Source organism: Diabrotica undecimpunctata, chromosome 8, assembly GCF_040954645.1.
Source record: "Diabrotica undecimpunctata isolate CICGRU chromosome 8, icDiaUnde3, whole genome shotgun sequence".
Lineage (NCBI taxonomy): Eukaryota > Metazoa > Arthropoda > Insecta > Coleoptera > Chrysomelidae > Diabrotica > Diabrotica undecimpunctata.
In genome coordinates, this window is record NC_092810.1 from 45,254,918 (window position 1) to 45,267,303 (window position 12,386).

At 31.6% G+C, this 12,386-nt stretch overlaps 1 protein-coding gene across 4 annotated transcripts in view; it reads right to left on the reverse strand.

The window, feature by feature from the left end:
• LOC140447493 (facilitated trehalose transporter Tret1-like) overlaps positions 1-12,386 on the reverse strand; it is a 31,698-nt gene that overhangs the window by 10,850 nt on the left and 8,462 nt on the right. For 2 of the 4 annotated variants that reach the window (XM_072540177.1, XM_072540175.1), the window contains exon 2: positions 6,711-6,975. In XM_072540177.1, coding sequence (XP_072396278.1) covers positions 6,711-6,867 — 157 coding nt within the window. In that variant the 5' untranslated portion in view covers positions 6,868-6,975. Of the gene's footprint in view, positions 1-6,710; positions 6,982-12,386 lie in introns of all 4 variants that reach the window. The other 2 variants (XM_072540178.1, XM_072540176.1) reach the window with 1 other exon arrangement.

Genomic DNA, 12,386 nt, shown 5'->3' on the forward strand with positions numbered 1-12,386 from the left:
TTCTTACCACTAATCCACGAAGGATATTGATTATTCCGTGACAAGAGTGTATGAAATCCTCACATCATAGAAGAAATTATTCTTGATTAATAATTTAAAACTTTAGATTAAATAATTACTATTAATTAAATTATTTTATTCACATTTTTGCTTTATTGTCGTCAATCAGTTTTTACTTTATGTGAAATTAAAAAATGGAAATACGTCTTAAGGCACTCATCACTGTATATATATATATATATATATATATATATATATATATATATATATATATATATATATATATTATATATATATACATATATATATGTATATATATATTTATATATATATATATATATATATATATATATGTATATATATATATATATATATATATATATATATATATATATATATATATATATATATATACCAAGACAGGACAAAGAAGTATTCTTTTTAATTGGCCAAGTTTTCGCAAATCGTTGCTACAAGAAGCAGAATTAGTACAAATTACAGAATAAAAACTTATTTTGTATCTTACACTAATTAAGATTACTTGTCAAGGTCTTATGAACAGCTCATCTAGCTCCTACAAACAATAGCGAAAACTATCTAAAAAAAATTTTTGTTTTAAAACGTAGAGAATGACAATATATGTAAAGTTATTGGTATACCTGATAGGCGCTGGATTTTCTAAAAAAGAAGCGGCAAAAAGACTTATTTTATGAAGTAGAAGAGATATTATATATCACTTATATAATGAAACTTTATTATTGCCTCTGAATTATCTTTATTAATAGATTTGTAGTTATTTAAAGTTAACAATAATGAGTATAAGTTGCTCAAATTGTTAGTATCTGTCTTTTTATTAATGGTTTCTTTCTCTTGAAAAATAAAAGCTATCTGGAGAAGTAATCTTTTTGAATAATTACTGCCCGTGGATAGGATTTTTACATTCGAAAAATGGAAAGTGTCCTGTTGCGTTAGCATGTGTGGCTAGGGAACATCTATCAGGGTGTAACCTAATGTCACTTTTGTGAATAGTCAAACGTCTGGAAACTTTTTGGGGGGTGTGACCTATATAGGAACCTTTAGAGACTAAACAACTAAGTTTGTATACATCACTTTTATCTGAGTTTGGTATTTTGTCTTTTAATGACTACAAAGATCCCACAAATAGCGTGCTTTTATAAGCAATTTTTAAATTGGTAAGTATTGAGCAAAAATTCTGGTCAATTTGGGAGTGACATATTTAATAAATGGAAGTGATACAAAAGAGATTTTAGAAATAGTGTTAGTCAGTGAATGGGAATCAGAGCTAACTTTCATAGAACCTATATTTTGGGGAGGGTTCTCTTGTGTGTTAAGTATAACAGAGGATGTCTTGAAGATGATTTTTCTGAGTAACGATTCGGGGTAAGAGTTGTCTAGGAGCAATTGTAAAAAAATGTTAAGATTCTTCTTTCTATAAACAGGGTCAGCCAGTTTACAAACTCTTGTGGTCATTTGTTTTACTAGATTCACTTTCATGCTTGACTTGTGGTATGAATGGTAGTTGAGGTATGTATCTCCCAGAGCTAAATTTGTTAGTATACCAATCAATTGTAATGATGTTATCCAGTTCTCCAGTGAATATTGTGTCAAGGAAAGAAACAGATTGGTTTTGATCTTCTTTTTCAAGAGTACGAATGAAGGGGTCATAGCTATTGAAAATGTCTAAGAGCTCAGTCATAACATAATAACATAATAATGTTATTATGTTATTATCATAACAGAACATAATAATTTCATTAACATACTTTTTATTAGAAGGAACGTTAACAGGAACAACCTGGAGGACAATATCCGACAGATTGTCCATTACATATGTAACCAGAATTGGGGAGATACTAGCTCCCATAGGAGTTCCAAAAATTTGTTTATAATATTTGTTCTTAAAAGAAAAACAAGTGGAATTAAACAAGAACTCTATCATCTCAATAAACATACCATAATCAATGCTACATACTGCAGAAATTTTATCCCAGTGTTTCAGTCTATTCATAAAGCTTGGTCAACTAAAAAGAGTACTTCTTTGTTCTGTCTTCCGCTGCATACCCAAAAAGTTGGTGTTTTATGTATATATATATATATATATATATATATATATATATATATATATATATATACATATACATAAAATCATTAACATTCAGTATACAATAAAAATGCGCAATTAGTCATCAAATTACTTAAAAAATAAACATTGCAATTTGTGAAAACAATTTTTGAAAAAAAAGCTACCCAAAACATCAACATTTCCTATAATATTTTGTTATTATTACTGATTATCACAGTGAAAGTTCATTTACATTTTAATTAATAAAATATTTTTTATAAACAATTAATGATTATCAAATCTTAAATAAATGAATTCATTCATTCATATATATTTAATTTTTTTGTCTTACCATGGTATATTTAAAATAATTTATTAATAGGAAATCATATTTTGTTATTATGTTTAACAAATAGTTTATTTAATTGATGGATTTAATTGATACCTAATTAAATTTATTAATAGCGAGATGCAACTTTTAGAGAATGGATTTAAACAGAACTTGTCTCAACATAATAATCAGAAAACTTTAGAATATTTAGGTATAAAATGTAAAAAAAACTGCTAACATAATCGAAAAAAGTATAATTGCAAAATCTATTGCAGAATGTGTGTAGTGAATAGTGAGAATAAAACAGCCATTTCAATTAAAAATTAATCAATAGAAAACAACATAGTGTTTACAAAAGTAGACAACGGTTCACTATTACTATAGATAAAATAGAATATAATAACAAAACAATATAATTTTTATATAATCAAAATTTTGAAACAGTACACAAAGATCCGACAGAAAAGTATCAAAAACAAATTAAGCTAGCGTTAGAAAATTCAAAATCAATAGGTAATCCAACAGAACAGAAATACCTCAATATCATGAACCCACAGCCTCCTAAATTATACTCTTTTACTAAACTACACAAACCAGATCACCCAATAAGACCTGTAGTTTCTTCTTATACAGCTCCGTCATATAAACTTTCAAAAGAACTGGTAGAGATTATTTTAGAACACACTAAATTTTCACCTAAATTTACCATAAAAAATACAATAGAACTACCTAGTTAATAAAATACAACATTTTCAATTACCTAACAACTCCAGATTAATTTCATTTGGTGTAAAAAGTCTTTTTCCTATTATTCCACCTACAGAAACTTTTATTCTAGTAAAAAACCTCTTAGACCAAAATATTACAAATCGAATCATTACATCTTAAATTTTACATCTTCTTGAAATTTTCATAAACCAGGACTACTTTGAATTTAATAATCAAATATATACAAATAACAGTGCAGGACTTATAATGGGTAATCCTCTAAGCCTATTGCTATCAGATATTTTTATGGATCATCTAGAGACAAAGATTTCAAAACAATAATAGAATTCAGAATAATTTCAGAACTCTACTGGAATCAGACCGCATACATGATAATTAACGGAGAAAAAACAGATCACATAAAAATACTACGTGGAGGGATGTATCCTATCCTATTTGATATTTAATATGTACTCAGAGAAAATTTTTAACGAGGCTCTTTACGGAATAGACGAAGGCATCCTTCTAAATGGTGAAAGAGTAAACAATGTTAGATATGCCGACGACACCATGGTAATAGCAGATAGTTTAGAGGGACTTCAGAGGCTAATAGACAGAATAAACGAGTACAGTTAACAGTACGGACTAAACATTAATACCCACAAAACGAAACAAATGATTATCAGCAAGGAGAATATAAATGGGGCTCATCTATACATTAATGGGACGCAGATAGAGCGAGTAAAACAGTATTGCTACCTGGGAACTATTATAAACGAACAGTGGAGCAATGTACAGGAAATAAAGTGCCGCATAGGAAAGGCAAGAACGGTCTTTACCAAAATGAGCGCTATCTTCAAAAGTCGCAACATATCCCTAGATACAAAAATGAGACATTTGAGATGCTATGTTTTCTCTGTGTTGTTTTACGGGGCGGAGGCATGGACGCTTACAGACACCACTATTAAAAAACTTGAAGCATTCGAGATGTGGCTTTATAGAAGAATGCTGAGAATATCATGGACAGCAAGGATCACGAACAAGGAAGTTCTAGAAAAAATGAAGAAGGAACCAGAGATTGTGTTTACGATCAAACGCATAAAATTGCAATATCTGGGACACGTTATGAGAAATCAGCACCGTTACTCCCTGCTGCAGTCTATAGTGTAAGGTAAAGTAAAAGGTAAGCGAGGACCCGGTAGAAGGAGAATATCATAGCTACGGAATTTAAGAACATGGTTTAAGAAAACCTCAATGGAGCTGTTTCGAGCCGCAGCGAGCAAGGTCATGATTGCCAATATGATTTCCAACATCCGAAACGGATAGGAACCAGAAGAAGAAGAAGGAGATACGTAGACGTAGTGGTATATTTCACAGGAACTAACAGGCACCTCGACCAATTTTTATCGTATATTAATTGACTTCATAGTCATACTGAATTTACAATAGAAACAGAACAAAATCAATCCATAAATTTTTTAGATTTATAAATTATCAGACTTAAAACATGACTTCTTCATATTTCATAAACCTACCCAAACTGACACGACTATACTCAATTCATCATCCCATCCCACACAACATAATCTGGCAGCCTATCATAGTATGTTATATATATTAACAGAAATTCCGATGTCAAAATACAACTTCGAGACATAATTAAATATCATTAAGCAAACAGCCGTAAACAATGGATACAAACAATTAATAGAATTTTAAATCAAAAACTACACAAGAAAGCTCTGAAATTAGTATTTCCTCCACCAGAGAAAAAACCCAGTAACTTCTGCTTAATTACATATACAGGCAAAATATCAACAAAAATAGCCAAACACATAAAAAGAAGGGAATAAAACCAGCTTTCAGAAGAAACAACAACTTAAGCAAATATATTAAAAACAACAAGAGCCAAAATAAAAAGCCACTTACACAGTGGTGTATACAAACTTAAATGTGGCGACTGCCCAAAAACTTACATCGGTCAAACTGGTAGAAATTTTAATAAACGAATAGCAGAACACAAAAGGGCTTTCAATAATAGAAAAAAAGATTCTACATACGCACTTCACCTTCTAGATCATAATCATTCTTTTAATGACGATCTTCAAATTCACATTCAAAATAAACGCCTTAAGCTATCTTTGTTAGAATCTATGGAAATGAACAAATTAAAAAAATCGGTTGCCTGTAAAGTCGGTTTTACGGGCGAAGATTTTACGTGACAACGTCTTTTTCTCGGTAGAATATTTATTGATATGAATATTATTAAATTGCACAATAGTTGTTTGCAGTTGAAACGCGCTGTTTCTTCTCAATCGACTGAATTACGATTGATTGCAGAGTGATTTAAACTAATAATTTACTTAACACTATCAACATTTGTCAATAGTATGACATAACCTATAAACTCAGTTTCTCAACTTTTGTGTCAATCTAACAATTAATCAATCAATCATAGTTTACGATAATGAAATATTAGTGTACAATTATTTACCTTTATTGTTGTAGTTGTTGTAAATGACGAATCTAAGCACTCCACATTTTCACTACAGACACAGCTGACGATACTTTCAACGATTTTCAACTTTAGCGATTCAACGCGCCTAATTCTCTAGTGCCGCGCGCAGCGGACCGATCATGTTTGAGTGGGAGAGAGACGCAAGGCATTCGCCGGTCCGGCGGGCCTCTCTCTCGTTCGGCGACTCACTGTAACAGACGTGAGCGGGTGTTACACTTTTTCTTAAATGACTCCGAGCCACAACCTAATTTAAGACGTTGTCACGTCAAAAATACAGATATAATTCTGAATGACCAACTTGAGACAAACAGTTCTCCCCTCCTTAACCTATTTCATTAAAGACTATAAAGTTTAAACGCATGCCAAAAATAAATCACTTGAGAAAGGCAATCCACCGAAACAGCTGTAGTGATAAGATTTTATAATAAATTTTGTAGAAGTTTTGAAAACAAAGATTTCAGTGTTTTATTGTTACAATATTTTATTTTATTGTGTAGAAAATAAGATTTTAAAATATCAATTACAAATTATTTAATATAATTATAGTTATTTTAGTCTACTTTTTTTAAATTTCCGTGCATATCATTTTGTAAAATTAACAAAAATATTTATATATTTAGTAGGTAGTTTTGTTCAACCACTGGAGAAACGCTAAAGAATGGTTAGCGTTCAAAATATATATGTAATTTGAACACTGGTCTTTTCCCTCGTAAAATTCGAGCAGATATTCAAAAATCTTATGATTCGAAACCGATGAATGTTACCACTTGGTTCCAAACATTACACGTTTTTTCCACAATATTTCGAATTTTAAATATATTTCTTTTGCGTAAATTTGGATGTGTTTTGAGCAATCATCATCAAACAAGCAGAAAATTAATTTTAAAATTTGTTCCTAATTTTTAAATGGATCTTAGAAAACAAACAGAGCAGAGAAATATGCCCGCAAAGAAATAAAACTTTAAAAAGTTGGACCTTTTAGGAAGTTACCCAAATATTTAGCAGTGCAAGATAAAATTTGGACCAAATTTAACAAAGTAAAACACCTTATTTGTTATTAAAAAACTTACCTGCTATGACCATAAATAACAAGAAAAACGTATCTCGCTTTTTCTCTTCAATTTCTATCTTTAACGGTAAACTGTCTTCCGAAAAATTTTTATCCATCATTGCTTTCTCGTCCTCTGTATAAGAGTAATCATTCGATCCAACAGGTTTATTATCCATGGCAAGTTTTGTATAAATGCACTTTTAAATTATTATTTTTCTTGATATTGCAACTCAAAAGTACGATCGTGTTTATATCATCGTTGTTGGTTCTTTGAACTATAGGAGCTGAAACTGACATAAATGAATCTCTTCATGACCGGATTTTACAGTAAAAATATTTATTTAAAGTTTAAGTGAGCAAAAAAGTTGGCCCTGATAAGAAACAAATGTTAAATGTACATATTTATATTAACGTACGACTACACACTTTTTACGCATTATTGTTTTTGGATTTAAAATTCTTTTAATTGTTTATGTGTTTAAATTGGCATAATTTTAAGGGGTACAAAACAATATATTTAACAAACTGATGCTTTTACAGTTTAAACTAACAATAAGGAAAGATGTATTGAACAGATGGGTGGAAAACTTTAACCAGGCACTTAATATAGAGGAAGAAGTAGAAAACCTGGAAGACGAAAGAAATGAGGTAAGGGAAACAGACGATAAAGAAAAGGAAGCACCACCCATTCTTGAAGTTAAAAATTCAGTTAAAAAACTAGTCAGAAACGAATCACCCGGAATAGATAGTCTCCCAGCTGAACTATTTAAAAAAAAAGTAGTCATGATAACATAATGGCATTATAGCAGATTTTAAATGAAATATGGACACAGAAATCCCTCCCCAATGATTGGAATAAACGAATACTTTGCACCATACACAAAAAAGGAGATATCTTTTAATGCTCTAAATACAGAGAAATTAGGCTTCTAAATGCAGCGTATAAAATATTTTCCACAGTACTATGTCACCGTATCGCACCATATGCAGAAAGGATAGTAGGAAAATATTTTTTAGTTTCAGAGGTGGTAAATCGACAATTTATCAGATTTAAACCCATGATACAAATTTAAGAAAAAAACTGGAATACGGCATTGATACTCATCACATATTGATAGACTACAAAGCAGCTTACGACTCTGTGAATAGAAGAGAAATGTTCAAAGTAATGAAAGAGCTAAGAATACCAAATCAGCTTATACAGGAGAGAGACCCTCTCTTCTGTATACTGTTTAATGTGGCTCTGGAAACAGTAATGCGAAGTCACATACCACCTACTATTGATTCAATTGGTAGGTCACAGTAACTATTGGTTTAACTAATAAATCAGTAAAAATCCTTGCCTCTACTGCTATCAATATTGTTGGGAGAACAGAAAACGCTTTACGAGAGGCGTATGTAGCATTAAAAGAATCAGCTACAAAAATGGGTTTAATAATAAATACCAAAAAAAAACGAAATTTATGAAAGTAAGCACGCAACTACAAATCCTACGACCATTTGTTATAGAAAATGACATGCACAAAGGGAGACAGATATTTATTTAAATAGAAGGAGTCGATAAGAATATAAGAACAAGAGAATGAAACGCTGGGCCGATTACATAGCCAGATATGATAACAGGTGGACTCGGAAAATCTTAGAATGGAGACAAAGGAGGATGACAAGAATTAGTGGAAGACCTCAAAAGAGATGGGTAAATTTCATAAGAGCAGTGCCAGTCAAACAGTGGATTATATTGGCGCAAGATAGAAAAAGATCGAAGCAATTGAAAGAGACCTACATTCAGGAGTTGATGTAAAATGGTTGAAGAAGTAGATAAGAGAAATAAAGAGATCTAGCGAATTGTCCCCAAGGCAGTATGGATTATGCTAGGGTAAGAGTCCGGTAGACGCGCTGATGGCGGTGTTTCGAGCAGTGAAGTGGGAGATCGCAACAGCAGGTCCAGTTCTGCTCCTCTTGGACGAGTTTTTTTCCAATCCTTAAATTCATACAGGACTTCTGCAGGTCTAAATCTCGACATTTTTCATTAGGTATGATTTCAAATACCATTATAGCTTTTATGTCATCTGTTCCATATAAGTAATTTAGGTGATTAAACTAGTCATTGTTGGATATTTGATCTGTCTTCTTCTTTAAGTTCCATCTTCTATCGAAGGTTGGAAATCATCATGGCTATGCGGACTCTGTTGACTACCGCTCTAAAAAGTTCTGCACTACTGCATTCCCTTAAATTATTAAGCCAGGATATTCTTCGTCTTCCCACATTTCGCTTTCCTCGGATTTTGCCTTGCATAATAAGTTGTAATAATGCGTATTCTTGCCCTCTCATCACATATCCTAAGTACTCAGTACTCAAGTTCTCAAGTACTTTGATCTGTCATACTAGTTAATTTACTAATATCTTTTGATAAAATAAAATTAATCACAAAACCAACAATAACCGGTATAAATATTAACAACCTAAAAAAACTCAGATCACTACTAAAGGACAATTGATGAAAGATTACAATGTAATCTATGTAATCATGTCATGACCAAATTGACAGCTCTCAATTAATGGAAATCATCCTTCATAGTGCCAAAAACATCAGAGGCCCGCAACAACAAAATGAATATAGTAAATTGTCTAATAAAACCAAAATAATGCTAAAACAAAGAAAATAAATAAAAATAAGTAGCAACATATAGACAATACAATACACAGAACTGTGTAAGACAATAAGCAATAAGGAAAAGTATTAAGGAGCACATAAAAAAATAATATAATAAAAGACTGGCAGAAAATGCAATCGAAAACCAAAATAGCTAAAAGAAAACAAGAAAAGCAATAATCATTGGAAAGGCGCAAATCGTTGCTCTAACAAACGAAAACACCAGAATTACAGACAGAAATGAAATAATACAACTGGTGACAAAATGCTACAAAAAAATATACAATGCCCCTAAAACACTTAAAAAAAGCAATCAGTAACCAAGAAGATGTACCAGAAGTTCTTCCAGAAGAAGTAGAATCCACAATTACAAAAATAAAAAGCGGTAAAACAGCTGGAATAGCTATCATAACAGTGGAACAACATAAATAGGCTGGCAAAAAACCTGGAAAATCATAACAGACATAGTTTTTCATATCAGACCACTGGAATACAGTAAACATAATTCTCGCTGATAATAAAGGTAGCAAAACAGGATATCAAAAACTACAAGTCTACTACCGAGCATATACAAAATATTCACAAAGATCATCAACAACAAATTAACAAATGCATTAGTTGCTGCACAGCCAAGAGAGCAAGCTAGTTTCAGAAGTGGATTCAATACCCTGGATCATATCTATACGCTTCGATAAGTAATGAATAGAGCTAAATAATATTAAATGCCGCTAGCATTAACCTTTATAGATTTCAAAAAGGTTTTTGATTCTATATATCCCGATGCAGGAATAGAAGCTTTGACAATCAAGGTATTGGCAAACCGTAAAACACTCCAGAATTTTCCACTACCAGAGGCGTCCGACAACGAGAAGCAATAGCAGAAAAGCTCTTCACTGTAATTCTAGAAAATATATTTAGCAAAATAAACTGGTACAACAAAGGCCTATCCATTGATGGAGAATACCTCAGCCATCCAAAATTTGCAGTTGCGTTCTGGTTGCTAATAATCCTGCAGAACTACAAGAACTTATAAATGATCTAAAGCCAGCTAGCATTAAAGTTTGCCTAAAAATGAACTTGACAAAAACAAAAACCATGTACAATGCGCTCGTGGATCTCGAATATTTAATGATAAATAACACTACACTTGAGACAGTAGATCAGTATGTATACCTGAAACAATTAATACATAAATCTGGCTCCTTACTCCCAGAAATCACCAGAAGAATGAAACTGACTTGGAGATCTTTGGGTAAAAATGCAGTTATATTCAAATGCAGGATGCTACTCCAACTGAAGAAAAATGCATTTGATCAGTGTATACTACCAATCATGACATACGGCTGCGAAACTTGGACACGAATAGATCAAAGTCACTCAAAGATCAATGGTGCGATACATGCTAGGTATAACAAAAACAGAATAGAATGGATCAGACAGAAAACCAAGATGACTGATGAAATCCAAAGAATTAAATCTTTAAAATAGCATTGAGCGGGACATTTAGCGAGAAGAACTGACAATATATGGTCCACAAGAATTACACTATGGTATCCAATAGGGGCTAAGAGACCATGAAGAGGGCCAAATTTAAGATGGGACTATGACATAAGAAAACAGGCTGGTGCAGTGTGGCACAGAAAAGCAAAGCCTTAAAGTCTTGTGCTGTATTGTGTATTGTGCTTTGAATATTCCCGTTGTAATTTGTGTTTTTTTTGTCCTAAAAACTGTACTATTCTTTATTTCCAAATAAAGTATAGTTCAATTTTGTATGTTTATTTTTAGTTTGTAAAAGTAATATTCCAGAATAAATGACGCTGCATAGATTTATTTTTGAATGAGTTCTTAGATAACTTGTAGTTGCTTAATACTCGTCAAATATGCATCTAGTACATACATGAAAAAATATTTATAGTGCATTTGGTAGAATAAACAATACATTTTTTAAATTATAGATCTTAAATAAATTAAATATATAATATACGCGTTTGATATGTCACTCATAGCACACTAAGTACCACACACTTAGTAACAAGTAGCAACGAAATCCGATTAGTAAATTACAAAACGTTATTGTCATCAGTTTATAAAGTTATCCGTCTCATTATATCATTCCATAGATCATCCTCTAAGTGTTTCCTTATCGATTCCTTCCCTCCAACTTTTCCTTGGCCTTTCTGGTTTGCGTCTGTCTCGAGGTTCTCATTCTAGTACTCTTACATTGCCAATTAGATCAGCTTTGCATTCGTTGTGCAATCTTTTATCGAATATATGAGTAAAATAATAGATGTTCGGGTTGACTATCTCTAGCAATAAATTGCGGTTGCTCTAAATGCTTTTTCAAATCTCTCCTTTTAATTACTTTCTAATATTTTTTATTACAGTAATAAACAATCATCTTTTACACTATTTTAAGATGTTTTTGTCCTGTAATTTGTTAATTATGAAGGAGATGCCTTTTCTTTGCATATATTGCTATGCTCAGTATTCAAATCTTAATTATTTATGTACCTAAATATTCAAGGGCTATTTAAAAATTGAGATCTTTAAACAAATGGAAAACGACTTCTATGGAACACAAAGAGAAAAATGGAGAATGACCAGAGAAAAAAGAAAATAGATAAACAAACTAATAAAAACGAAACACATTCAGAAGGAAACATGGGCATAATACACTGTCGATCACTATTTGCTGCATGTGACTGTCACGATAATGCACCACCAACACCAGAAGTGACTATAAATGAAGAAATAAACATTGAGAAGGCAGAGGGAACGGAAGCATTAAGGAAATTAAAAAATAGAAAAGTAGGTAGTAACGCTTCTTGCTGGTCTGACCTGATTTGACAATGGCACGTACGACCTTGTCTAAAACATCGATCGTCAAAATAAAGGTTTTTCTCAAAACCAAAATTATTCAAAGCGGAGTAAAACCTGGAAAGCCAAAGAAAGCACATATAGCTCTCGCGGAAATTTCAAGTGTAACATTTATATATAGATATATATATATATATATATATATATATATATATATATATATA